This window comes from Eleginops maclovinus, chromosome 22 (assembly GCF_036324505.1).
Source record: "Eleginops maclovinus isolate JMC-PN-2008 ecotype Puerto Natales chromosome 22, JC_Emac_rtc_rv5, whole genome shotgun sequence".
NCBI lineage: Eukaryota > Metazoa > Chordata > Actinopteri > Perciformes > Eleginopidae > Eleginops > Eleginops maclovinus.
The window spans coordinates 7,547,314-7,575,075 of record NC_086370.1 but is presented as its reverse complement, the minus strand read 5'-3'; the positions used below and the strand labels follow the sequence as shown (position 1 = coordinate 7,575,075).

Below are 27,762 nucleotides of genomic sequence, written 5' to 3'. Positions count from 1 at the left end.
AACTAAATGAATTATTTAAAATAATATATTACGAAATACTCTGCAATGTCTGGAATTGCTTTGTCCTAAACAATCATTTTTTTAATAGCCTGAATGTTTAATAAAACCGTCCCAACACCAATGCAAGGTCGGTTTCAAGCTGTTTCAACAAACCTGGCAACTCTGGGTGTACAAAGTTCCCGTATGCGCTCCACTAATGGTGTGTTCAGGTAGCTCTGGTTACATGTTAATTGTAGTTCTTTCACTGAAAATAAGACTCAGTATCAGAGATTAAGGACAACCATATTGTGTTGATACAGTTACCAGTGTATGTATTCTGAAGATCAATGGCTTAATGATTTTCTTCAAATTAAAAACATCTACCCAACGGTCATTATTTATGGACTTGCTATGGACAATAATAAAGAGGAATTTCCCAAGAATAACGTTCTCATTCTTTGCAATTTCCTTCAGGCAATCACAAAGTATGTGAAAACGAAGTTGAGTGTATTTCAGATTGATTTAAATGAAGCACTTATGGATCTGATTATAGTGATCTTTTGAATAGATCTTTAAATGTGAGAAATTGCTCAATTGAAAAAAAAGAAGAAGAATTTCTGCAACCGTGAATGCACCAATACAGCGGAAGTTTCTCCAGCTCTGACTGGCTGTCTGCAGCGTGTCTCCTCCTCCTGCCCGATCCTCCTTTCCCGGAAGCAGGAAGAGAATTCGGACAGAGAGGAAAGGCTGTTGACAGCCGAAATCACTTCCAGGCCACTGACAATACTCTCCTAAAACATCTGTCCTGCATCGCATTGTGCTATTCGGAAGTAGCAGGAGCTCTCAAGGTACTTCACAGTGACACTAGTTCGTGCAGAAGGGGATTGTTGGTGTTTTCTCTCCATTTAACTTGTGCTTTTCAACTCCTCCAGGTATGGAATATGGCAGCAACTGAAACACAGTTTATGTTAAGCGTAGGATTAATCGGTAAGTCCCTTTTCAAACAGTCGTTTCTTGTTCGGATTTCTAGTGTAGCTCGCGCCTCATTACGTGTAGGAGAATCACATGATACCAGTGTGACACAAAAGTGTCTCATCAGCAGGCCTCCATGTCCCTCATTGGTTAATTGATCCTGCATGTTCGGCATTATACAGTGTCAATGAGTTCCCAATCGCATCCCATAACACAGACCCCCATGTGATAACAATTTGCTCCCAGGGAGCGCTGCCTTGTATGACAGTATGTTAAAGAGATAGTTCAGATTTTGTGGCATGGGGTTGCATGAAGTACTCATCTAACGTCTGTGTATTACTACAGTAGATTGTGCTCAATGCCCCCCAGTTTGGAACCAAAATGGAAGGAAAGCAGTGTAGTGCTGTAGAAATTAGCAACAGCAAAAGATATTTTAGCAAATTAAAGGGAAGGCCATAAAAAATCTGTTAACTGTGCGCTATATTAAAACACTTCTTTTATGTTTTTATCTTTATGTGATGACCCCTTTTCGACAGGTACTGAAGTAGTTATCTTCTTCTTGTCTTCTTCAAAGCCACCAAACACATACTTATACAAAAACATTCATTTTACCCTAATAACTAAAGTTGTTGGTCCACCGCTTCCTTGATCAAGTTGTTTGTTTGTGTTATTGTGTGACTTTGATGAATGCAAACGTTCTCTTTAAGTCACACACTAACACTAACAAACTAACCAATCGAGGCAGCCAGCATGTTCGGCGAGGTAAAGTTACTGATTTTGTGGGCGGTGGTGGCGAGGGCTTGGGAACCGGAAGGTCACTCGTTCAACCTTTACCTACACCATGATTTACTTCCATTTTTTTATGTGAATGTATGATGTGTAATGTTGGTTTCATTTTCCCTTTGCCCAGAAAAAGATGTGAATGGAGACACTCTGTGGGTGTGGTGCTTTCCCTCTGTGAGCTCAGACCTGAGGCAAGTCCTGCTCAGCAAGTGCTGTCTAACTCAGGACAGCCGGGACTTCCACACCTTTGTGTTCGGTCAGTTCTGTCGCACCTGGTACTACATCACCACGGTGGAGGTGCAGGAACCAACGGCACTAAACAAGGTACAGTGTCCAGAGGCTCAGCTGTTACTAGATCTCCAGGAAGGAACAATGACAGTGACTTTTCTATCTTTCTATAGAGTTTAATGTTTGTCTCTTTATTTTCATCCTTCAAGGTCACTCATTTTTCAATAGTTGTTACAGCAAAAGACTTCAACCCTGAGAAGTATGCTGCTCTCAGTAGAATCCTCTGCGGGTACAGTGCTCAGCTCAGTTTGTACACAGTTTGTACATTTTCTTTAGAGAGGGTTTTTTTATTTGAAGGATGTGTTATCGTGTCTTATCCAGGATGTACATCAAACATGGCAGTCCAGTGAAGATGATGGAGGCTTACGTCACCGTCCTCACCAAAGGAATTTGCCAGAGTGATGAAAACGGCTCGTTTCTAATAAAGGACTACGATGCTCGGAAAGCGTTCTTGGCTGGTTCAGTCAAAGGTAACACTAACCAGTGTGTTGGGGTCCTTTTGGTGACTTTTAAATAAACAGGTCCTACAAATAAGTCGTTATGCCACTTTAGTACAGTGCCCTGCGAAATAACTCACCTTATTTACTATTTTGCTGTAATACAACCTGGAATCAAAGGGGTTTCAATCTGTTTTTAATGTACTGTATCTAACCAAAAATCGGTGATGTGAAATGAAAAAGATAGTTTTCAAAAACTCTACAAAAACAACTGAAAAGTGGCGTGTGCATTTGCAGCAGATTAACTTAGAAGCCACCCAAATGTTATGTAGTGCTACCAATTATTATCTTCAGAAGTAATGTACAAAAAAAGATTAACAAAGCACTTTGTTTGTCATCTGATCTGTTAAACATCAAAGTGTCAGTGTTCATGTTTGATTCCTTAGAAATTAAAGCGGGTCATCCAGTGTACTTCATGTTTTTGTTCTCTCTCCATCTCTAGACGTGGTGTCTCAGTTTGGCCTGGAGACGATCATCCTGTACACGGCTCTCATGCTGAAGAAGAGGATCATTGTCCATCACCCTCGGATTGAAGCCTTGCTGGAGTTTACAAGGTGCCATTTAGACTTAAAGGTCTCCTATTACATGTCTCTGAGGTGTTTTGCTAAAAAACCAAACAGATCATTGATTTTAGCATGTCCGCTATCCCTCTGTTTCAGCTCGGTTTTCGAAAGTGCTGATTCTGTGACTGTCGCTTTAAATTTAAGCTGAGCTGAAGCTTGCCACGCCCGTTTAGAGCGTCATGATTTCTCTGTCTGAAGAGAGAAGTTTCTAACGGAGAAACTCAACTAAACGCTGCCGTGATTAAACCCCATATTATGTTCAAACCACATCAAGCATTATTTCTGAAACACTTCTCAGTGTTTACCGCTTCAACAGAGACATTATATGTATTATATAAACAACAACTCTAAGTCCCTCCTACAGACATCTTGCTGAACACACAGAGGTGCTGCAGAGGGGATTCAGCTTGTGAATGTATATTGGGGACGATAGGTTGGGACGTGTGACGTGGGCGGGACGTTGCCAGGAGTTCAGTGTAAAGCCAGCCCACATTTCCAATATGATGTCAGATCGGCAGCAAATCTGGATCAGCTCGTTTGTACCCCCGTTTTTAGAGATGTGGGTAAGGAGGAAAAGAGAGGGGGTTGTATTTTCTGACAATTTGTGAGTCTCCTTACACACCTGGGACACATATTTATGTATAAAAGACAGCAAAAAGTGCATTTTGCATAATATGGGACCTTTAAATAAAAATAATTACAGGTTGGCGATATAAATCAAGATGATATATGACAGATAATGGGACAAAAAAATATGTATAATTCCAATATTCAAATTCTTGCAGATAATAGAAACCCCAGTTGTTTTCAATTATTTAACAAGTGCAACATCTACGCACTCTGATGGAGGAAAACAACAGAAATGCGTAGTCATAACTGTTACTTGTTGTGTTAAAAGTTTGATAAGTTAGATTTGGTTAGGACAGAGCTATTGAAAATGAATTCATCCATCTTTTCCCAAAAACCAGCGTTTTTTATTCTCAGGTGCGCATAGACTTTATGTCATATGTCTTTTAAAATACAAAATATGAAATGGGTTTTCTTGGTGATATTGGCTGTGAAAGGTAGGTAATTAACAGCTCAAAAAATGGTGTGCACCCCTTTTCCAATTATTTGGATTGAAACTTGATTTGTGGTGGTGAGTCTTTTCCTCGTCTCTAACTCTTTTTCTGTGTCCCCTCAGAGTTCTACCCACTCTGACATGGCACAGGAAAGACTGGTCCATCCTCCACCCGTACGTGCACCTGACCGATACTGAACTAGAGGATCTCAAGAAATGCCCGGGTGAGGATTCTTTATTTACCCTCAGATCTCCTCCTCTCTGTTGATGCTAAACCACCATCTGCTCTGTGATCTCAAGCTGGGGGAAATGAATTATTCATGCACCAATATGTTTCTCCGCAGGATATGTAGCAGGGTTTGTGGATCCAGAAGTGAGCAACAGATCGGACTTGTTTGATGTTTATGTGAACCTCCCGGACAGCGCCATCACAGTATCCCAGAGTGCCAAAGGTATGTTCAAAGAGAAAGCAGTGTGTTTTTGGGGGCACTTTGATTTTACAAAGAGCTGGACAGCATTTCCTTCAGACTGATGTAAAGTCCCCCCCCCCCCCCCCCCCACAGAGGCCATGGCTATGGGGAAGTTGCACAAAGATGTTGGGCTTCTCATTGTGCAGTCTGCAGAGGATGCTGAGAGGTCAGACAGCCAGGTCATCAAGGTGAGATTCCCTCAGAACACACATCTTTAATCAAGAACTAAAGCGCTGAATCTAACGTGACACACACTCATTAATTCACAGGATCTTTCTGTAAAGACTAAAGAGATCCTCGCTAACTTGGCGGCCCTGGCTGACGAGTGTGAAGACTCTAAAATCACGTTGGAAAGTTTAAAGCAGCATCATTTCCCTCCGGCCACAGAGAACTTCCTCTTTCATTTGGCAGCTGCCGAGCAGCTCTTACGGATATAGTTTTTTATTTTTCAGACTCCTTGCTGCAAGATGATGTCTACAGCATGGACTCTGGATTTGCTGTTCTGAACATGTTGGGATATCTCCTGTTGTCTTAAGGCTTGTGCGAGAATTAGACACTTTCTCACAGTAATCTTCATGTGAGGTAGGAAAGTGTCACATGACTCACACCTTGACTTGTACCAATAAATAAATATGTATATATTTTTGATTGCCAACCAATCCCTTGAAAAGACCAAAACAAAAATGACCTGAATCCTTTTACTACCATGAATATGGCACTGTAAAAACTGTAGACTGCTGCTGCTTTTAATACTCACTACTGCACCCAATGTGTATTCATCCATAGATGAAAATAGTCCCCAAAAACTGCACAATTCAGTCATGTTGGAGGTAACAGTTGTTTACATTTACAGTGCCCAGCTGTTTTTTGTGCCAAAATAAGTATGAAAGTAAGATGGATACTAACTTCCTGTTGATTTTGGTGTTTTCACGGGATTTGATGACCATAATAAAAATATGAAATAATTTTAGCCTTGTTTTTAAAATCCGAAGTTAAGGACAGTAAGGAGCTCTGTATCCAACTTTGTGAAATGGGGGAAAATAAGCTGCTACTTTTCAGCTGGCACATCTAATAATCCTCCCAGGTTTTAGCTCCTACTCCATGGTGCAAAGTGGCACTTGCATACATCACTTTTTTTCTCCCCTATGGAAATATTGTGTACACGCTGTGAAGGGCCTGAGCAGTTATCATTATTAAAGAGTTTACTGATAGTAACTACATTTGTGATTATCAGATCATAATGTGTGTTTATATCTCACATTTTATATTTTACTAATGACTAAAAAACAAGCAAATGGTGTTGTAAAAGGCTTTTTCAAAAACTTTTTATATAAAGGTGTTACTCATTAATCTGCGGCTGATCAAATATCGGTGTTTCCATATCCATATTGATGTATACCGAATCATGTGTCTTAATGTTCAGGAGTTCTTTTTATCCACGATGAGTTAGCACTGTTGTTTTACAGGTGAGTGTGTTTTTGAAGCACATTTCCAAAGAGATGGTTTTGTGCCTCAGTAATTTAGATAAGACACAGTGCAATAAACCGACATGCTCATTGAACTTTGGAAAATAAATGCATTTTAATGAATCCATGTAATATTTCCTATGTATAATACAATTAATATTCCAGATAAATACATTTAATTTTAAAAAAGCAGCGTTTTGACTGTTTTAATGTATCAATCTGTTGGTTTTTCATCTTTGAGTTACATGCATTGTACATTTTCAAGTTGATAAAGCAGATATTTATTATAATGCTGCCCTGTAATAGCAACCTGTGATTTTTGCATTAAACTGCTCCTCAGAGTCCTCTATGGTAGTATAACAGTCCATCGCCTGCTGCCACCTGCAGGTTCTTCTCCACCTTTTCCGTCTTTATCTGTAAAACAAGGCTAATGTCAGCTGAGTTCATCACATGGAAACCATTTTAGCACAGGAGGATCTGAATCTCACCGTGCCCAGCTGTGGAAAGAGACTGAAAGAGACAGGGATCATCAAGCCAAAACCGATCGCAACACTCATGCAACGGAGAAGAGCGATCAGCAGAGAGCTCCTGTGGATCACTCTTGTTCTGCAAAAGGGGAATATATGTGGTTAAATCTGACAGCCTGATGAGGTAAACTTAAGTTAATGTTAACGTGACTGACTTCCGTAAGACTGTTAACAGGAGGGCAGGGACAGCAGCAGTGGTTCCAAACAGTGCCGCTCTTGACAGGGCAGTCTCCCTCACAGCCTGAACAAAAAGAAAATGTCACTATGTTTCAAAAGGAATGTGTATCTTTGTCCTTCTGCTCTTCTTTTGTTAACCTTTTGTCCTGCTGCTTTAGAGAGGCCCACAGGATTTCCATTGGAATCAAACACTTGGATCCCAGTTTCTGACTCTTCACTTCTGATAGTGTACACACTGAAGAAGGCCACAGCAGCTGGAGAGAGGTACACACACATGTTAGCTTAAGAAGTCCTATCAGCTGATACTGGATTCACAATTAAATTAAAATGATTGATTTTTTTGGTCTACTTTGGGGAAAATATATACACATCTAGTACCTGACATGCAAAAGAAAGGATTACGATTTATGGTACAATATTTATATTTCCTAGATAAATACTTACCTGAGAGAGGGATAGGTAGTATGGTCCTTAAGAAAGTCTTGATTGGTGCACTATTTACACCAAGTTGATAAGAAATAATTTCAGGAATGGCCTAAAACAAAAAGGTTTTATGAAGCAGCATTTTCCAAATTTTACTCGACACATCATAATAAACACGGCACAGTTGCCATTGTTACAATCAGGTTATACACACCCCTGCACATGTTGCATAGGAAACGGTTCCAGCGCTCAACAGAAGCTGCCTTAAAGATGGTGCCTTATTCTGGTGAGGAGAGATAAAGATAATGAAGAGGAGCAGAGATAGAGCAAGGACTGAAAGCTTCATATACACTCAAGTCAAAGCATTTTAAGGCATTAAAATCCTAATTTGTCTAATAGCAAAAGGCATAGTATAGTCGGTCATAAACATAATAAAAAGGTCATAGTATAGTATGCCAAACATCAAATTAATTTAGTTTGCCACATAAATAGATGTTACAGATGTTATAATATAGTATGGCATAACAAAATAATAATATGGTATATCATAAAAACGTAGTATGCCATACAGAAATGTCCTATGCTATGTCACATAAGAAAAATGTGTTTTAGATGTCACAGTTTAATAGCTCATAAAAATGTGATAGTACAGTACACTGTAAAAGATTGCTCAAAATTCAGAGCATGGTACATCATAAAAATATCTTACAATTGACAAAGACATTTTTGCCATTCCAAAAATAAAATAAATGTCGAAGTATAGTAGGTCTTACGAATAGTTTTTTAAAATGTCATATTTAAGAAAATGTTACAGTACAGTATGTCATAAAAACATGTTAGAGATGCAAGAGGACAGTATGCACATGTATGTTACCTTTTCTGATGAAGAGTTTCTGTTTGAAAGGGTGAACCCAGTTTGGTAACTTTGCAGAAAAAACTGAAAGAATGCATTTTAAACATTAATGTACACTGTGTCATAAGAGCCACATGTTATATACTGCACTTTTATAAACATGATGAATATGCTTTATACCTGCCAGAACAGAGCATGTCTCACAGTGGTGTGAGGCAAAAGGCTGGCAATAATCTGAAAAAGAGGTTTTGGTTGTTAATTTTTCAACCTTTATCTTAAAAAGAAATTGTAAATGGTCTTTATTCTATATATCTACTAGATGACCAACATACCATAGGCGATGATACGGTCAAAAATCCTATAGAAAATAAGAGAAGTAAGTTTCTCTTTTTCCAATGAATGGATTTAGTGATACAGGTTTTATACTTGTTGTTGTCAAATAATAAAAATGCAAAAATAATTGTAACAATGGATGCAAACTACGCGTCAAAGCTTAGAATTACCATACCTACAGGGCGGAAGATAAGAGGTAGAACATCACCAGAATCAGCATGGACAGATGACTGTAAACACAGAGCTCTCATTAAATAGCAGCACATTCAAAGATCAATTTGATAAGATAAGAATTACTTTATTGATCCCAGACTGGGAAATGTTTGTGTTGCAGCAGCATGATACAATACAAGTTATTGCACATAGTAGAAAATAAATAAAAATAAGAAATGAACAATTCTGCAGTATGAATAATAAAAGAAGAAATAGAAATAAAAATAAAAATAAACCGGCATAATATATATATATATACACACACACACACACACACACACAGTTGACCATTTACATAAATAATCAGTAAAGTGTTAGACAAGTAAACACTAAGGAAGTTAACAAAATATAGAGCAGGATATTATATACATAGTAGTGCAGTGCATGGAATATTAAATATAAATGTAAAAAGTAAAGTGTCAAGTCAGAATGTTGTGTTCCAGTTAACAAAGAGAGGCTAAGGAGCAGAGAGTTCTCTGTAACTAAGTAGAGGTTCTGTTTGAAGACATATTAAGGATAATCTAATCCTGGAAAACAGAACTGAATTCTAATCCATTCAGAGACATGTTATTTTTCTTTCAAAACTTACAAGTGATAGAATGAGTGCTTCTTCATCCTACAGGAAGAACAAAACATATTTTAAATCAGGTTCATAAATCTGACACTGCAGTTTATTTAAGTTATTTAAAAATAATCTGACCCATTGATCTAGTATCGCTCCACGTCCAAGAATACTATGAGCCTTCTTTATTCTGGCCTGAAGAGAGGAGCACCACCTGTTTAGTATCGTATATTTCTACACATCTCACATAAGAAGAACTCTGTAGTGACAGCTACTTACATCAGAGGAAAGCAGGGAAGCGGGATCAAGGGTATTAACCCAGATCTTTAATCGCCCAAGGAACGACTGAAAAAAGAAAGAAATATTTATTTAATAACATGTCGGAGAAAATGATATGTAAACAGTTTTCAATTCTAGCTGTATGTTAAACACTTGTGTGTGCACAGTTACCTGTCCCTCGTTTTTCCAAAACCACAGATTAGGATCCATTGGGACAACGAGTACATGAACTTCTCATAAATTAAATAAATTACAATAACCCTTCTGCAGCACACATTTTCCTAGCATTTATTGTTGCACTTTTAAGGTCAAATTCAAATCCTTAGCAAATACTTCCGCCTTCAACCACGTGTTCAGCGGTGGGCGGTTGTGAACGGTGTGCTACGTTCGGGGAAATCGGAAATATTGGAGATTATATCAGTATCACATTTAAATTGTGTTCATTTTATCAGACTGCAATAGGCTAATCCGTGTAGACGGGTTCAAAGCACTTCCGATTGATGCTAAAAGTATTTAGCCTTTTTGATGCTTGAAAAACAAAAATAATAACTGCATCAAAAATTGAAGTTAGCGACATTTGAAGAAAACAAGTTTCAGCATATTATTATTCAATTGCTCAGAGAAATAACTTTTTTTTTTCAAACAGCTATTTCAGTCTGTAATTTAACCTTCGTTTTAAAGCTTTAATAAATTATAATATTTATTTTTAGTAAACGTGTACTTTTCTCAACACTGCAGGTCCATGTAGCATACGAGCACCTGAAGGCATTATGATTCTTTAAAGTTTTTACAGTATTTTGTGTACCAGTGACTGGGTCCAGTTATCTTCAGATAATCCGTTTTACATAACTGTTTTGGTGCAGAATATCATATAAATTAATCGTTTTATGTTCATATTCTTTCAGAGCATAGGTTTAAATCGAGCACCTGCGTACATGACGCAACGACCTTTTTATCAAACCGCCCTCTTCTGACAGATAATCCAAAATGGCTGCCTCTATCGGGAGACTTCTGAGGACCTCTGTGAGTGAAATTTATACATCCCAGCGTCACATGTTTATATTTGAACTATTAATACGTAGTCTGCTATTTATTATCAACTACTAACTGTGTCGATAGCATGAAACGATGCATTCATGTACTCGCCTGTGTGTCGCATATCTAAATGAACCCTAGCACTAACTGACACTGCTGGCAAACCGGTCAGCGACCGCTGTTGTGGACTAATATGGGACCTTACAAAATATATCCAGTTAATCTTCTTTAAAGCTTGTCATCAGTGCAAGTAAAATTTCCTTCTAAACTTTTAGCAACAGAAGTAGCTTCGCATGATAGGTTACTCAATAATGTATTTACCATGCAAATAAATATAATAGTAGTTGATTTAATAACGTCTTTATGTTGCTGCATGACTTGCATGAAAAGGGACAATGGACCCTTTTCACTTTGCACAGTGACTGAAAAGCAGCTATTTACATGACATTCATTAATGTCTCTTTTTCCAGTATCAGTAACATGTTTGTATTTCAAACAATATCTTTAAAAACACAAAGTTAGTAAAATGATCAATTTCAATTCGAATTATCATCCATTACTTATTACAGAACTCTCCCTTACTAATACTAGTCCCTGTCAGAGAAGGCAATACAAACATATCATTTTGGGTATTTTCTTCACAAAGTCATGGTTTTCTAACTCTACGACATTGACTTCTCATCAAACCTGCAGTTGTTTTTGACATGCTTGTCCTCACTCTCATTAGTAACACCAATTAGTGCTGTCTCAGCAGGTGTTCTGCTCTTGGCCGCTGACGGAGAACCCTGCTGTGATACCGCTGTTCAGAGTGTGATCACAACAAAATCTCCTTGGCTGATGAGAGCAGTGTCGTCTTACTCATGTTATGACTAATTTGGGGATTATCCTTAACTAAGCATTTTAAATAACACGTGGTGATCCATGTTGCCATAACAGAACGGCAGATATATAAACAAAAATGCACTTCCTGTGTATTTCTGGGTTGTTCATGTTGAGTGTATTACTTTTTTAAGGCTAAGGTTGCAGCAGGAGGGCTGAAAGTCACAGCCTCCTGTCAGCATGGAGCGTCTGGAGCTGCGAGGATCCTCAGCGCGCCATCACTGCAGAGAGCCTGTTTCTCTACCAGTATGTACAAAACTCACACGATATGCATTCGAATGCTGATAAAACGCTACAGAAAACACCATTAATTGTCCGTCTAAAAATGCATCTGCAACCATTTTAATAACTTAATATCTAAACTTAATCTCTTTGGCTTTAGCTCAAAACAAGGGAGATTGTTTTGGCTGTTTTTCTTTATTGTTCTCTCAAAAATGTTTTAGTGTCAAGAAGCTGTTATTTTCATGTGAAGGATAATATACATCATTTATTGTTCTGTAGTGTTGTTATAAAAGCACGTCCTCAGGTTATATATAATATTCAAACTAACTGATCAGTTTTCTGTGTACACTGTCAGGTTGTCTACAGTTGCACAAACCGGCATGTTCCATCAATGTTATGAATAAGATTGCACACAGATGTCTGTTTTTTAATTAGGAGTTCTCTGTGCGATACACTGTGTGTTCCCTTGGTTTTACTAAGCAAATGGTTTGAAAGAATAAATCCTCTATTCTATATCAGGCTCTTCCAGATGGGCCCCCGCTGTCACACAGGCAGCTCCTGATTTCAAGGGCACAGCTGTCAGCAACGGGGAGTTCAAGGAGATGAGCCTCGCTGACTTCAAGGGCAAATACCTGGTCCTCTTCTTCTACCCGCTGGACTTGTGAGTGTTTGACATGCACAAAAAAAATGAGGGCTCTTAAAACCCTTTGATTGAAATGCACATTGAGTGATATTATAATGTTATGTAGCTCAGCTGATGGCCAGTCGACTGAATGAAAATTTGATAAAACAAAACAAAAATAAAAATGATTGGCTTTTTCCAAACATAAAAACAGTAACAGGAAAAATAACAGAGGACAGGTAGTGTCAAAATAAATTAAACACAAACATTTTTGGAGGTGCACGTTCCTGAACTTTGGGCTTTAACCTCTGCAGGCCATGTACAGTACATGCACAAAAGCCCGTATAACTCGCTACAGGAAAGGAAATACCCCCAAAGCTTAATAGGGCCCCTTTAATATCCTCAGGTGAGACTTTGGTCAGATAATATTTTCCTGACTTATTTTTTTTTTATTTCTCTTTGTTTCAGTACCTTTGTATGTCCGACAGAGATCATCTCATTCAGCGACAAGGCCAACGAGTTCCACGATGTTAACTGTGAGGTGGTAGCTGTGTCTGTGGACTCTCACTTCACCCACCTCGCGTGGATCAACACGCCACGCAAGGTACTCCCCCTCTTTAATCATTATTCAGAAACAGACACGGTGCAGAGTTCAGCTTTTTCCATTCATTCTCTGATGTGGGTCACAAAGGAGCGTTAATACAGTAAATGACTGACTGTGTGTCTGATGTGTTTGCTACAGTAGTAGTGTCGGTTAATCTAACCGCTGTTGTTCCTGGTGTTCTGTCAGACTGGAGGCCTGGGTCACATCCACATCCCCTTACTGTCCGACCTCAACAAGCAGATCTCTAAAGACTATGGGGTGCTGCTGGAGGGTGCAGGCATCGCACTGAGGTACGTCTATTATGTGATTTATACACATCTGACAACAGGGAAATGTCACTAATTTATGTTTTGATACATTCATATAAAGGGCAGAACTGAATAGTTTGGAAGCTTCATACAGAATAATCAATCAAATTCCATATCAACATTCAAATGCGCTGTTGTTTTTGCACGTCTATTCATCCTGTTTAAAGAGTTTCTGCACGGGCACAGATAAAGTATAGGCTACACAATGATTGCTAGAAATGTGTTCTAGTTCTTTTGTTGTGGTGGGTAGTGGTACGACCCAAATGTTTGTAATTACTGTTTTCGTTTTCTTAATACCAGTGTCTACATTTTGTCAGGTTTTTTGTTTGTTTTGTAGAGAACTATAGAAGTGTTCTTGATTATTAATTATTTTGTACTGTTCTGTTCTTCAGAGGCCTGTTTCTCATCGATCCAAACGGCGTGGTGAGACACATGAGTGTGAACGACCTCCCCGTGGGTCGCAGTGTAGAAGAGACGCTGCGCCTGGTGAAGGCGTTCCAGTTTGTGGAGACCCATGGTGAGGTGTGTCCGGCTAGCTGGACCCCCGAGTCCCCAACGGTGAGTCCCTCAACCTCTGATGCAATGACTCAAACACTATCAACCCTTGCACTGAAGTGTTACGTTCTGTTGCAAACTGTATTTTATTTGTATCCTGTTATTTAGTAAGTGTGCAGAAACTGTTGTGCTTTAAAAAAAAATCTGTTTTTGAAGCTCATTCAGTTTTATTTTTTAAATTTCAGATCAAACCAACCCCAGAAGGATCCAAGGAGTACTTTGAAAAAGTCAACTAAAGTATAAATGTACACTTAGTTTACAGTTTAAGTTTCTATTTACTCATGCCCAACAGAGTGCGCTAATAAATATATTCTTTATAAATGTCAGCTTTTTGTTTTGAAACTGAAACTCTGTAATTCCCTGCTATTTTTCCTGATTGAACTGAATGTAATTTACCTATGGCATAAAAGAGTAAAACACATTTCTAGTAACTTAAATATATGTAGCCTCAGTGAAAACCACACTTAATAACCCCTGTACATAAACATGTTTATTTTCTCTTTTTACAGCAAGTTAATATGCAGGTTCAGAATGTCTAATCAGACATTGGTACACAACATGAGGTGCCAAAATCAACTTCAGTGGGGAGAACTGGAAATTAGAAAAAAAAAAGGCATTGCCACTTCTCATACAAGTAGGGTACATACTGTATTTACACAAAAGGGGGGGGGAAGCGTTTGAAACACTCTGCAGCACTGTGTGTGGTTATGAAAACATCTAGTTTAAGTGTACATAAACTTCACTTTGTACAGTATGTTTGCGGAAACAAAGCCACCGCCTCATTCCTTCTGACATTCACAAATTATGTTTGGGGTTAGCGTTAGAAAAGAACAGAAGGGGAAATGGCTTACCAGAAGATGCAGAGGCTTTTAAAGCTTTAAATAATATAAGAAATCAAAATAAAAAGAGTCCACAAACACGCTGTCAAAATGTACCTTTTACATTTTGAGGAGATGCTCACAATCAGAGAGGGGAAAACATAAGTCTCGACAGCGCTGACTGAAGAAGTGGAATTTGATGAGCAGATGATTTGGTGAAAACTTCATGCAATTTCAGGCAACATGTAACAGCGCCACCAGCCCCATCAGCCCCCTCCTAAACAAGGAAAAGAAAATCCTTTGTCTTTGATTTAAAAAAAAGAAAACACCCTGTAGTAAATCTGTACAACGAAAATACATTTGGGATCTACATCTAAAGGTACATTATTAAGGTTATATACACTCCCACCCATCCATATATTATCTTTACAAGTAGACTTCATTCAAACCCAAACATTAAGAAAACCCCGGGTGAACGGGGAAATGGGATCACATCAAACATCCATTTAAAAATCGGTTTTCTTACTGTACCTTAACCATTGATAAGTCCCTCTGTTCTCGTCTGTACAGTAACCTACAGCAGGACTAAAATCTCCCTCAACTGGATGGATTGCTACTGTAACGGAATTAAGAATCGTCAAAACGGGGGAATGATTCTTGAGCTTTTTTATCTTTTTCTTTGCAGTGGACATTAACCAAAACAAACACTTTTACTGCGTGTTAACGATATTTCGAGGGACTTCAAGAATACAAAATAGAAATGGGAGTCAGAACACGGGCGTAAAAGCCAACTCTCCAATATTCTGACCCAACAGAACGAAGGCTCTCAATACACTTAGGCCTCTTCACTGAAGAGAGCTACACTATCCCAGCGATAAACGTGAATGTTCTCTGGTCTCAGGTGGGACTGGGTTGGAAAAGATGTCAGCCTTAAACATTTGCCCCAACGTTTGTTTGAAAGCAACTCATAAAAACAGAACCTGGTGTTTGAAAATCGCTTCCCGCAGATCTGCTCTGGTTCTGAGTTGCGGCGTTGAAATTCATTCAGAAAAATGACGGGAAAAAAAACTACATTGTACAAAGTGAGATTCTCACAATCTCTTTGCAAGGAAAAAAAAGAGGAATAAAGAATGACTTGTGCCCGCCGTCTTTCAGGATACACGAGGCAAATGCGTTTACATCCCTGTGATGCTGCTTCACTTCTTTAGTCAATTTTTACATTTGTGTAGATCTTCCTCACGAAGGCACTAGTTCCCATGTATCCAACGGCACCTGGAAAACAAGAACAGGGTTCAGTGAGTTTCTTTAAAGGTGGCCTGGCAACTGCAAGCACTTTGTTGGTAAATCCATCACAAGAGGGGGGAAATGATTACCGGTAAAAGGTATCCAATAAAGGTTTGGGGAAGAAAAAGCATTTACTACATCTAAAAAACATCCCAGCAGCCCTGAAGGCTCCCTGAAGGAGGTGGTGCACACAAGAAGATGTAAAGGTACCAGCTGTGGCTTATTTCTCTTCAAGTTGAAGAATGAGTTAGGCTTGCAGCTGCTTACAAATGCACCAAATAGGCATCAGGCTTTAAAAAGGGGTTCTATCATGCACATATTTCCACAGCTTCATATTTGTATGTTGTGCCTCTACTGGGACATGTCTCCATGCTTTAATGTTCACAAAGCTCTTTATTTTTCTCATACTGTCTGTGCTGCAGCATCTCTTTTCACCCTCTGTCTGAAACCAGAGCACAGTCTACTCTGATTGATTAACATGCTTACCCTTTTGTGATTGCTCAACCGCAAAGAGATGTCCCACCCCTTAGCCTATCACCTACAATGTGTCGGAGTGCTAGCCAATAGAGTCGCAAGTGTTACATAGTGATGTCACTATATCACATAAGTGAACAAAGGAGTCCAGTGGAGGCGTTTTAGGGACATTTTCGAGGGAGGGAACTTTGGGACTTTAGCCTTGTGGATCATTAACATGCACAAAATCCTCTAATACTGTACACAAAAGGGAAAACCCCCAAGACCTAATAGGGCCTCTTTAACCAATCAGTAGTAGGCTGCACAGTTAAGATTTGTGCTACTGACAATCAAACCAGCACGATCACTAGCAATACTGAAGTAAAAAAAAAAACAGCCCGGCTCAGAAAAACAAATCAAGCACAGACTAACTAACCAGCTGGCTTCACCTTGAGGGAGTCTCACTTCTCTGTGTGCCCAGCAGCTGTTCAAAACTTTCCAGACTGATGCGGCTGCAATCCATCGCAGAATAATTATGAACTGTATATTTCTTGTTTGACCATCTGCTCTCTAATGTTTAAATGCCTAAAGCAGAAATCAGACAGGCGCTTGCAGCTGGGCAACTTTCCTCCCTGTGCTCCGGGATCATTATGCTACAGTTCAATTTGAGGAGCGTGCACCTCGTCATGAACAGGCAGCCTTCAACAAGTTCAAACAAGACTTTCCCAGCAGGTTTGTGCAGCTAAGAGGTTTCGCTGAGTCTGACCTGGAACACTTACACAAGCAAACGTCACAGAAAAGTAAGAGGTTTAAGGCCCAATGTTTGGGAAACTGCAGAAACATTACGGAGCTGTGCCTCTTCGCTAATTATTCAGATAACTGTTTTGCCAAAACATCTTTCACATTAACGAAAAATGTAAATGACTGATGAGTTTTTGGCAGTTTTTGAAATCAACTATATTTGAAACTCACCACACATGATTCCTAGAGAGGTGCTGAACACAGCCATGTAGCCAAAGTAGAAGGACGTCTGGAAGAGCCCGTACATCCTGAAATACGAGGAGGAACATTTAACAAATGGATTTAATTGATTTGTTACTCTCTTGATTTGATATGACTTGTGTGGATGATAAAGTGTCAAACTTACTTAGTTTTGAAGAAGTAGTAGTAAAAGGAGTACATGTAAACATAAACAGCAGTGGATGCAGCGGAGAGGAAGCTTGTCCATTGCCTGGAAACAAGAGAAGCGCGAAGTTAGTTTGCAAGGCATGGTAGGTCACGGTTTGATTCATTAATGATTCTCTCAGTTCTGGATTAGGCACTAAGGCAGATGAACATGAGGCTGACTGCAAGGGAAATAAAGGATTACCCACCGCTAAACTCTAGGACATTAGTTTAAACGCATAATATTTACCTTTCTGTCATTATGGGTCTTTCATTCAACACAATAAAAAAAACAATGCAATTGGGGGACAATTTGAAGGATTGCTTTATTTCTCATCGCTTAGAAGGGTTTTTACTACAAGGCAAATTATCTGCAGGTCTTCTCCTCCAAACAAACGGACCCAGTGAATAAAACTGATTAAAAAGACTAAATAAATAAAGTTTAAATTCAGTGTTCTTGTGAAGATGTCTGGCTGATGCTAAAGTTTGCTCAGCTTGTTCCTCTTGTAACTTGAAACGCACGACTAAAATCTTTTATCTGGATAAAATATGCAGTTACGAACAATCTTAAAAGTGTATCCAATAAAAACCTGTAGCTTCAAAATAGATGAAAAGTCATATATTGATGTTGACTACAGCCTAAAGAGGAAACAACGGTACTGCAAGGGATTCAAATTATGGATTTAGCTAGGTTTGTAAATTGTTGGAACATTACGGTATTAAAATACACAACTCATCAAAATAAACGCCATATGTCTAGTCATTTTTAGACCTTATAAGCAGAAAAGTTACACACCATCTTTAACTGTGCGGGGAAAGTTGGTGTGAAAACTCACCATCTGTAGTCCTCGGCGTTGAGCAGGAAGTACGTGCACACGATGGTGACACACACGGTCACGATGCACAGGATAACCAGGACCAGCATCATGAAGCCGTACACGTAGTAGATTTTGTAGGCCCAAAAGGACGTGAAAATGAAGTACCTGAAGAGGAAGAAAGCACAGGACACATGTCACCTGCCGCAAAGATAAACCTGCTAAATAAAAGACAAACGTTGGGTTCTACAGCGATGACTTACATTTCAATGAAAATGGATCCGAACGGCAGGATTCCACCGAGGCAGACGATGACAGCCGGCTCCATGAACCTGACACACAAGGTCACAAAGGGTGTGTGACTTAAAGTGTTATGAGAAGGAAGATGGAGCGAGATTGGAGACTCAAGATAAGTCTGACAGCGGCCTCAAGTCACAGCTAGCCTTTCCTGTTGGCAGCTGCCCCCCCGCTTCTGAAGACTGTACATGTTAACGCATACAGTTTATGGCTTGATATTTTTCATTACCCTGGCAGTATGTGTAGACAGCAATGCCATTTTCTACCTGTCAGGATTCATTTCATGCATCAAGCACAACCTCCTCTCTGCCTATTGATCCCACTTCCCTCTACAGCGCTGTAAACTCTGCCGGCCCGGTGCTGCACTTCATGTATTTTGACAAACGCAGTGATTGGAAATCAGCTATTCTATTGAGGTTGTCATTCTTTTTTTCAATAAGGGCTATTGAAACTTCAAATGTTTTATTTACGTTTGAATACTGAATGCTCTAAAAGAAGGAGAAACCAATGATTCAAACTACCATTCAGTCGATGTCCCCAATGCTGCATGACACAAAACACTGCGGGAACCATTTCTCCCCAAATACCGATTCGATTTTAAATTTCTTTTCAGTCCACAATAGTTTAAGAGCCGCTCCATCATTATTGAACCGCAACAATTCAATCGGGCTTGAGATATTTCACGAAGCTGATGTTTCTCTGTGTCCTCCGCAGTCTCCTCAGAGGTGAGACTTTGGTTCTTCAGGCGCAGTGTGTTCAGCTGGTATTCCAAAAGTGCTAACTTGTTATTATCTTAATCTATACACATTTTGTTCCTATGCTTCCACATTTTTAACCAATGGTTGGTGGTTTTCTGTTATTCTTATTGAACTGTTGCTCAGAAATAGCTTTGTCTCTTTCTGCTCTTTCGATCGTCAGTCTGGTTGAACCATTGTACAGCGTTTTGTTCTTCTGGTACAAAACAAACCCTCAAATCAAAAAAGCATCTACTAGTAAAAAGCCTGCCCTACAAACTGAAGCACAAAACAGATCAAATGAGCTGCTGCCATATAGCTTGCTGGAGGCTAATATAGCGGGGCTCGGTTCCCGTAGGGAGGATACGGGTTCAAATCCGGCCTTGGATCATTTACCAAGTGTCACCCCCCTGTCTCCCCGTTTCCACTGTCCTTTCAATAAACGCCACTGGTGGACTAAAAACTGGCTGTTGTTTTAGCTATCTGACCGTACCTTATCAAGCTCTTGTGGCAGTTTGTCTCCATGTAAATGTTCGTTTTAATATAAACCAAATGTGCTGTTTTAACTGTTTATTATAATTGGAAATTTGACATCTTTGTTTTGCTGGAAGAACTGAATAAACAATTCTAAAATGTTATATTTGGCTCTGGTTACTTTTGACAGGTACATGTCATGTTTTGACTTGACAAAATGATTTACCATGTCTTCAAATATTAGCAGAGAAACATGTCTTGATAATAACCATTTGTCCCATTAGTGCTTCAATCCTTTTTTATGTGTCGGGCCAGACTCACCATTTCTTCTCAGGGATGGGTCTCGGCACGGCGTTCACTCGGCAGGGGAAGTTCGGCTGGCCGGACAGATTCCTCCCCAGAATGGTTCCCACGAGGTTAAGAGGCAGAATGACAAAGAAGCAGATACAGCAGACAGCAACCTGCAGGAAACACACGTTTAATATACAGGGAGTTCTCAGAAACGCCATCAGTCCTTTTGAATGTTTCTGAGATATGTAATTGTTCGTAAAGGGGCCCTATCATGCTAATTTTCAGGTACATAAATGTATTTTGTGTCTCTACTGGGACATGTCTCCATGTTTTAATGTTCAAAAAGGTCTTTATTTTTTTCATACTGTCTGTGCTGCAGCACCTCTTTTCACCCTCTGTCTGAAACCAGAGCCCAGTCTGCTCTGATTGGTTAGCTGGCCGGCTCTGTTGTGACTGGTCAACCGTCTAAAAACATCCCGCCCTTTAGCCTGTGTTGGAGCGCTAGCCGATAGAGTGTTTACTTCCATAACATAATGCATAGCTCTTAAACAAAAAGACTGAAATAGACAGTTACAATTGTTTTAAGGGGCTTGATTGTAAGGTTTTTATTATACTTAATAGTCTATAGAGGTACAAATGTGAAACACACTCAATAAAATTAAGTGATAACAAATGCATAAAGTAATGCTGTTATCAGATTACCTTCAGGTTTAGTCAAAACAATCTCTACCAGCCCCACATTGTTTCTGTTGAAATATCGCTGCAGTTGAAGCATGGCCATTTGGTGGTTTGATTTCAAGAGGGTTAGTTGACACTTGATGGATCTCATGTTGCGCTGATAGACACTTAACAACTCTGGCGTGTTGTGTGGAGCCAACTAACAGCTGTTTGCAATTAAGTATCTGAGGAATTTATCTGGAAAGCATTCATGGTTTGTTTTTTTGCTGTTCAGTTTAGAAACTTTGGCACTAACTGCAGGATAAACTCATCAGAGTTGAGAAACTGCTATGAGCTAGGGTTCCAGCATCATGTGGAATGTGTATTATAGGATTTGATCTGTTTTTAATGTTCTCAGGTGAGGAAACGGATCATTTTCCAGCCTGAACAGTAACCAACTCTCAACGAAAAAACACCTTGTCATTGCTCCAGGCTGATACAGATAAGGTCTACATCATATTACCACAGGGCAGCACAAACTGAAACTGTTGACTGGGAGGATGTTGTTCATATCTCTGTGGTTATCAGGGAGGTGTAGCTGTGTCAAAACCCACCATGGTGCCAAATGGGATGGCTCTGGAGGCATGGTAGTAGATAGCGATGAAGTTGATGAAGAAAGCCGTCCCGCACACCATGGCTGGGATCAGGAACGCTCCAATGAACATTTGCTTTATCCATCTTCTGCCTGGATTGTTCAGACAAATCAAACAGAATCATGCGAGACATGTATGACAGGAAAGACCATAAAGAGAGTAGAGAATGTGATGCATTGACATTTTCTTTTATTACCTCCTTGTTTTGCGTACAAGCTTCCCCCAAAGTAGCCATTGACAGGGGAGGTGGCGGCGTACACGAAAATGGCTGTGCTCAGCATGGATCCTCTCCTGCAGAGAGAAGCGAGCTATGAGTGGAGCTCTGAGAAGTCACTCAGTGTTTCAGATGTATTCATCTTGAAGCTGGTTCTTCATATCAATTGTGTTCCTAGACTGACGTCATATCTTTCTCTCAGCTACATTTAACAGAGAAGTTTTTCCAAAATCAAGAACACAAATTTTAAAGTAAACTTTTTAATAAATAGGACAACAGGTAAGAGAAAATATATGCACTTTTTGCCTCCTTTTCAATTACACTGGACATTACTTCAAAGAAAACCACATGCAGAGCTACTTTGCAGTTATTTCCTTTATTAACGCAATACCTTTCTGTCTCTTAGTTTTCAGAAATTTTACAAGATATCAGATTGCGATTCTTTGAATGGATAACATATTTGTTTTTAGCTTAATTATTTTAATATTGGCCTGAAAATATATTTATTGAGGGGATATAAATTAATATACTGGGTGCTCTGCAATTCTACCGATTTTATAAGGTGTATCAAACAGAACCCTCTTATCTGATCCCAAGCACACAATGAGAACCATAAGGGCTAATGCCAGGCTGTCAGTTGCTAGCTACTCACTCTGTGTACAGATCCTCCACCATGGCCACGATGATGACGATCAAGGAGACGGAGAAGATCTGGCAGCCAGAGCCGATGAGCGAGGAGAAGATCAGGGGATGGCTGGACGGCCGAAACACGTCACCGTGAACCTGCTTCCACCCGTATTCATCTCCCAGGTCCCTGTCCTGATGGAGAACAGAGACAACCCCAAAATTAGTTTAAAAGAAGATTTTACCCAGCATGAAGTCAAACCATCCATCACTTACAAGTACAAAGATAGGAGTAGGAAGAACAGAAAGCAAAAAGGAATCAAAATGAGAAAAATGCAAAAAACACTTTGATTCAAATTTTTTGTCAACAAATAACATTGTGCTAATTTCGAAAGCTCATTATAACTTACCATGTCATCCATTTCCTCCTCTTTGCTATATCTGGCGTAGTCCTTTCTCAGTGTTCTCATCAGAATCATGGACACCAGACCCACCAAGAAAATCACCATCATAAAGGAGTTGAAGATGGAGAACCAGTGAATCTAAAAATAGTTAAGAAAATTCATAATTATCTCAAGACAAACCCTTTATGGAGATTTTCAAATAACAAAAAGGATGTATCAAATATCAAGAGCCTCAATTACCCAACATGGAGTACTAAATTGTTTGAAAGCTATTTTAGCAACAAAAAAAACATGCTGAATTCTTTACTCTTATTTGTAAGGGTATTTAAAATCACAGAAATTGCTTTCTAAACCCTTTTTCTCAGTTGTCTTAGCTTCTTTCTAAAAGTCGGCAGGAAACCAACTTATCTTCCACAAGCTGGGGGATCAAATAAAAAAGATATATATTAAACTAAAACTACTCTAACTTCTTTCTTTAGAGGGCCCAACTGGTGGCCTGCGACAATAGCAGTTTGAGTTAAAGAGTCAGCAAAAGTTAACAGACCGGCCGATTACACTGAACTTTCCATAGTACGAGGCTCAACTTGCATTTCCTGATAAACACTCTGTGTGCTGTTACAACAAGCCACCGGCGTTCGCGCCTTGCAGGATGCATGCAAATCTAAAAAATAAAAGTATAATATTTAACTCACTCTGTGCTGGAAGAAGGATGGATCCAGGTACTTGTCGAATCTATCTTCAAACTTCACATCCGACTTCTTCCATTTCACCTGCGACAGGAAGAATTAACATTAATATTTTCCCTATAAACACTTCATTAATACTACAACTCAAGGCAACACTACTTCATACAGCATGACATTAGAAGACAAATACTAGAGAAATGAAATTGAGTCAAATATAAAAAGAACCAGTGCATGGCCCATTGAGTACTCACTGAGTATGACATTGCTATTCTTGTGTTTGGCACAAGTCGGACTTTGCCTTCACTGGTCAGATTAACATCAACAATTCTGTTGCCATTGAAGCCTATCTCCAGCTTCTTGTACGTCCACAGGTAATGATCTTCTCCATTTTCATCCGCCTCACCAACAATACCTTTAATGAAATTGACATGCATTGAATTAGAATTCTGGTTCTTACAGAAGAGGGCAAACAAAGCCGGTCTCTTGCTACACTGCTCATACCTTATATTAAAGTTTCAGCCGTTATGAAGGTCTTTGCCCCTACTGGCCTCCCATAAACAAGCTCTGATGCAAAATCCCTGAGCATGCAAAACAACTGCTCTGAAACAACTCTCAACTGGATGCTCGTTTCATCATGATAAAGAACAGACTGAGAATGTTGCCATTAATACATTTTAATCTAAATGTTGCTATTACTCTTTTATCCTTTGTATATTTTATTTAAGAAGGGGAACCTTATTATTATTCATGATAACATATTTAAGATTGTTTGATTTTCACAAAAGGATGTTCACTATCTGTGATGCAATAAACATATGGTTCACCGTGAACACTGGAGATGACAAATAGATTTGAAAGGCAATCGTTTTGTCAGGTTAACCATCCTTAGGAGGCTAGACACTGAAAGTGTTGCTGCAAGTGTGTTGAGGGGAAGATGTGATTAACTACAGATGCTGCTGTATAACCTACATCAAACGTCATCGTCTCAGACGTGATAAGAGCCATTGTTTAATTACCACGCTGGCGAACCGGACATGAGGTTAAAGTATATATTTGTTTATTGTGAGTAAGGCCTGCATGTGTAACTTACTATACTGTCTTAGTATGTGCCAGAGTCACACCCACTACCAACAACTTCAGCCTGGACGGTTCTGTTTGAGTAGGAGTGTTTGATGAAGGATGTATTTAGCTGATTTGGTATGTTAAACTGGTTTCATATACCAATACATTTTCAGTAGAGCATTCAGTTATTCAAATTATAATATTGTAACTAAATAGGAGGGTTATCTGATTGTTTTTGAGTGGTTTCTTTGCAGCATTTATCACAGATACAGCTTTCTGCAATACAACAACAACCTTTCAAATTGTAACTGAAGACAGCAGCTAATCCACCAAAGCACTGCAATATTCAATACATTCTTGTCAAAAGCAAGCAAAAAGTGTTCAGAGCCACCACACGTAATGAGTTAAATACATTTCAGTAAGCTATTTTAGTCAGAATACAAGTGTATAGTAACGCCCCTAGAGAGTTGGCCAGTGATGAAGAACTGGTTTAACTTCTCCAATAACAACATAAACACACTGATACACAAGAAGCCGGGGTCACTGCCAGCCTTTGTAAAATGAACTCAGAATGGAATATACCATTAGAAAGAAGTACTTTTATAAATACAGTAATAATACAAGTAAAAGGAAAACTAAAAAGCACGTGTATTTAGTATCTGCCAATCTATTAGTGGTATAATCAAGCCTAGAAGGAAGTTTAGAAAAATGAATAAATGGATCACTTACCCCAGATGGGGAGGTCGTCTATGTACATTTGGTACCAGTAATGATTCTTAATGGCGTAGACAAAGGCATCCCGTTTGGCTTTGTCCAGGTCAATCTCACAGTATGTTGTCTGCATGACTTCATCTACAAGAATCATAAATAACAAGTGAGAGTTATGTTTGGGAAAGTCAGAGTACACCCAAAAATGAAGAGCTAAATGTCAAAGTATTATTGTGATGCTCTCATCAGTTGTGTGGTCATCATGTACAAGTCATTGTAACAGCAGAATACCTTTGAACTTGATGTCGAGGCCGCTGAATTCGAGCTCGACTCCCTGCAGAGCCTCTCCGAGGGTTTCATGATAATGACTGATGGTCTTTTTTGAGCCCGCGCAGAAAGGCAAGGAGAAATACTTGTATGTTTCCTGCCGGTTGTGGTAAGGCCCCACTGTGTTCATCCACAAAACGACCTCCTCCTTATCTGTGTACTGCAGAGGAAACACAAGGACTCTTATTGTGCAGTCCAGGAATGCTAAACCAGTTCTTCTAGTCTCAGTGGTTTCCGATTCTAGCTATTCAACATTAAACAGATATAGTGTGACTTGTAAATAAATCTGAAGGCATGTTAACCCTCATAATACTGACCAGGTTTATTTGATTTAAACACTGGGGTTAAAAGAACGTGTCTAATGTAACGTTATCATCACATTTCCATTGAAACTTTTGCATTCAAATTCATTCAAACATAAGAAAATGCAAAAAACTTATCGCTGCGTTTGTGACACAATAAAAAAGTGGTGTACGTTAACCACGCTGCAGATAAGGAAGTAAACTTCAATGCTATATCCGTTTCCACTGACTTCATGTCTAAGACAGCTACACAAAGTGAAGACGACACTGTGATACATATTATTAATGTGTTTATTGGTTGTAATTACTGCGTCTGTGTGCAATAAGACGAGGGGAGACAGAAGAAATAGCGAGAGGCCCTGGCGTTTAACTGGTGTTTCAGCATAATGTAATGTTGGCTGAAATAACAGCCATCGTAGTCATGACTTCGGGGAAATCCTGTTTGTCTGGATTTCATTGAGGCTAAAAGCATTTCACGTTTATAATGACCATAGTCTTGATTTTGTTGAACAACTCACTAACGCTAGCTAGCCTAACTTAAGCGCAGTTTCCTCCGGAGCTCAAGGGAAGCTTGTGGAGACCAGTGAGGAAGACGTGCTAACAAGCTAGCAGCAAACGTTAGCTGTAAGCACTTAGGCCGATAAGTGAAGACAAGTTAGCTCGCTAATTCAATGCAGATATGTTTAATAGCTCGCCAAGTATCGATAAATAACACAACAGGCCTAGACATCCACTCTGTCGATTATGTAATTCTCTTTTCTTGTGTGCAGCTAGCCGTCGCAGCTACAGTTAGCAGGTTACACAGAACACAAACGTCCATTATTTTCAAGGCTCCCCCTTCTCAATCGGCCTCTCAAAACCGTCTTACCGTGTGTTCATGTTCATCTGCGTCGACAGGTAATAAAGAGCCTACTATAGCGAGAAAGGCTGCTGCTGCTGCCACCTTCCACCTGGAAGACCCCATTATTTTCGGAGAAAGTATGCAGAAAGATTGGGGATGTTAGCTTTGTATGGCTATCCCACCTTCTTCCTGGTTGTATGACAGAGGCAATTTTAGGGATGCTCTCGTACGCATATGGCGTAAGCGCTTCACGAGCGCACACCGCATGCACATGGGATTGGCTGACTTGGGTCACATGACTCACGGTATCCAGCCACAGTGAAAAGCGATGGATCAAGCGGTGAGTAAAGGAACTCTGACGGTGCATCGCCTGCAACCTTCAGCCACGTCATCCGACTGGCAATACTGGAGCTTCAACTCCCCTTTGACAGAGGAGGTGCACGACACATGTTCCGCGCGCACAACAAACAGTATATTCACTGTCCGATAAGTTAGTCCTTCTAATGGGTCTGAAGTTTTCAAATCAATATTTCACTTTAAATGCATTGAAATTCGTACAGTTTAAAGGATTTACCACACATTCAATCACATAACAAATGTAAACCATTAAAACCTTCAACAACTTCCCTTTGTAAGTCATGAATACAGCCATAATACACTTACATTGTTCTTCTCTTATCACAACCATAAAACCTAAGTAGTATAATAAAAAGGGCAATATTTGTAACAATGTTCTATCCAATAGTTCAAAGGTACTGCAAATATACTTTCGCTTTCAATAAATCCTTCTACAAATGTAGTCAGACCTTCACATCAAAACGTCTTGATTTTTAAATGCTTTTTAACATCTACACAAATGTGATATAAAACTGAAATAGTAATTCTTATCAGATCAGAATTAATCAAACACAAATTAATTGATTTAACATCCATATACAGCATATAAATGTACATGCCCATTTTTAAAAAACTTGTCTTAAAACTCATTTCTATTCCATGGCTTTTAACCAGCATGAGACTATGTTTCTGTATTTGTTTCATTGGTCTTGTTGTTTTGATATTGTTATTGTTGTTTTTATACTGCTTTTTGTGTTTTGTGCTACGTGTTTCTATCCATGTGCAGCACTTTGTTTCAGCTGCTGCTGTTTTTAAAGGGCTTTATAAATAAAGTTGGTTTGATTTGATGTGTATCAGTACATTATGAAGTGGGCAGGCCTTGTTGACAGGTTCCTAATCTATACAGTATAAACATCACCAGATTTAACAGAGGGGACTTCAATTAGA

General features: G+C 39.2%; 4 protein-coding genes across 4 annotated transcripts; 2 read left to right on the top strand and 2 right to left on the bottom strand.

The window, feature by feature from the left end:
* Nucleotides 1–616: 616 nt before the first annotated feature.
* Nucleotides 617–6,201, top strand: dennd10 (DENN domain containing 10). Its single transcript, XM_063875008.1, has 10 exons — nucleotides 617–827; nucleotides 912–966; nucleotides 1,862–2,058; nucleotides 2,172–2,251; nucleotides 2,344–2,492; nucleotides 2,962–3,073; nucleotides 4,266–4,366; nucleotides 4,487–4,594; nucleotides 4,706–4,800; nucleotides 4,882–6,201. Exons 2-10 carry the CDS (start codon nucleotides 921–923, stop codon nucleotides 5,047–5,049), a joined length of 1,056 nt encoding a protein of 351 aa, XP_063731078.1. The 5' UTR covers nucleotides 617–827; nucleotides 912–920; the 3' UTR covers nucleotides 5,050–6,201.
* sfxn4 (sideroflexin 4) lies at nucleotides 6,169–10,082 on the bottom strand. Its single transcript, XM_063875009.1, has 14 exons — nucleotides 9,617–10,082; nucleotides 9,446–9,511; nucleotides 9,305–9,361; nucleotides 9,194–9,220; nucleotides 8,567–8,621; nucleotides 8,391–8,416; nucleotides 8,239–8,292; nucleotides 8,080–8,142; nucleotides 7,420–7,488; nucleotides 7,227–7,317; nucleotides 6,921–7,036; nucleotides 6,761–6,846; nucleotides 6,567–6,684; nucleotides 6,169–6,492 (listed from the first exon to the last, which is right to left on the bottom strand). The coding sequence occupies exons 1-14, from the start codon at nucleotides 9,653–9,655 to the stop codon at nucleotides 6,415–6,417; spliced, it is 945 nt and encodes a 314-aa protein (XP_063731079.1). The 5' UTR covers nucleotides 9,656–10,082; the 3' UTR covers nucleotides 6,169–6,414.
* A 131-nt stretch (nucleotides 10,083–10,213) lies between these two features.
* prdx3 (peroxiredoxin 3) lies at nucleotides 10,214–14,091 on the top strand. Its single transcript, XM_063875010.1, has 7 exons — nucleotides 10,214–10,468; nucleotides 11,494–11,605; nucleotides 12,101–12,242; nucleotides 12,672–12,807; nucleotides 12,994–13,097; nucleotides 13,508–13,673; nucleotides 13,856–14,091. The coding sequence occupies exons 1-7, from the start codon at nucleotides 10,433–10,435 to the stop codon at nucleotides 13,904–13,906; spliced, it is 747 nt and encodes a 248-aa protein (XP_063731080.1). The 5' UTR covers nucleotides 10,214–10,432; the 3' UTR covers nucleotides 13,907–14,091.
* A 49-nt stretch (nucleotides 14,092–14,140) lies between these two features.
* tm9sf3 (transmembrane 9 superfamily member 3) lies at nucleotides 14,141–26,754 on the bottom strand. The gene is made up of 15 exons (XM_063875007.1): nucleotides 26,506–26,754; nucleotides 25,300–25,495; nucleotides 25,030–25,152; nucleotides 23,490–23,650; nucleotides 23,245–23,322; nucleotides 22,559–22,690; nucleotides 22,177–22,343; nucleotides 21,507–21,601; nucleotides 21,272–21,402; nucleotides 20,031–20,170; nucleotides 18,468–18,536; nucleotides 18,226–18,372; nucleotides 17,373–17,456; nucleotides 17,198–17,274; nucleotides 14,141–15,760 (listed from the first exon to the last, which is right to left on the bottom strand). Exons 1-15 carry the CDS (start codon nucleotides 26,599–26,601, stop codon nucleotides 15,693–15,695), a joined length of 1,764 nt encoding a protein of 587 aa, XP_063731077.1. The 5' UTR covers nucleotides 26,602–26,754; the 3' UTR covers nucleotides 14,141–15,692.
* Between the last annotated feature and the right edge of the window lie 1,008 nt (nucleotides 26,755–27,762).

Bases quoted from the DNA above. Each gene is read 5' to 3' on its own strand.
- dennd10 (XM_063875008.1), top strand. From the start codon at position 921: ATGGCAGCAACTGAAACACAGTTTATGTTAAGCGTAGGATTAATCG. The intron at 967-1,861 runs GTAAGTCCCTTT...CCCTTTGCCCAG, and splicing joins GTTAAGCGTAGGATTAATCG to AAAAAGATGTGAATGGAGAC. The intron at 2,252-2,343 runs GTACAGTGCTCA...TGTCTTATCCAG, and splicing joins CTCAGTAGAATCCTCTGCGG to GATGTACATCAAACATGGCA.
- sfxn4 (XM_063875009.1), bottom strand. From the start codon at position 9,655: ATGGATCCTAATCTGTGGTTTTGGAAAAACGAGGGACAG. The intron at 8,293-8,390 runs GTATGTTGGTCA...CCTCTTTTTCAG, and splicing joins TGACCGTATCATCGCCTATG to ATTATTGCCAGCCTTTTGCC. The intron at 6,847-6,920 runs GTTAACAAAAGA...CTTTTTGTTCAG, and splicing joins CTAAAGCAGCAGGACAAAAG to GCTGTGAGGGAGACTGCCCT.
- prdx3 (XM_063875010.1), top strand. From the start codon at position 10,433: ATGGCTGCCTCTATCGGGAGACTTCTGAGGACCTCT. The intron at 12,243-12,671 runs GTGAGTGTTTGA...TCTTTGTTTCAG, and splicing joins TTCTTCTACCCGCTGGACTT to TACCTTTGTATGTCCGACAG. The intron at 13,674-13,855 runs GTGAGTCCCTCA...TTTAAATTTCAG, and splicing joins GGACCCCCGAGTCCCCAACG to ATCAAACCAACCCCAGAAGG.
- tm9sf3 (XM_063875007.1), bottom strand. From the start codon at position 26,601: ATGGGGTCTTCCAGGTGGAAGGTGGCAGCAGCAGCAGCCTTTCTCGCT. The intron at 22,344-22,558 runs GTAAGTTATAAT...GTTCTCCATCAG, and splicing joins AGGAGGAAATGGATGACATG to GACAGGGACCTGGGAGATGA. The intron at 20,171-21,271 runs GTGGGTTTTGAC...TGTTTCCTGCAG, and splicing joins CCATCCCATTTGGCACCATG to GTTGCTGTCTGCTGTATCTG.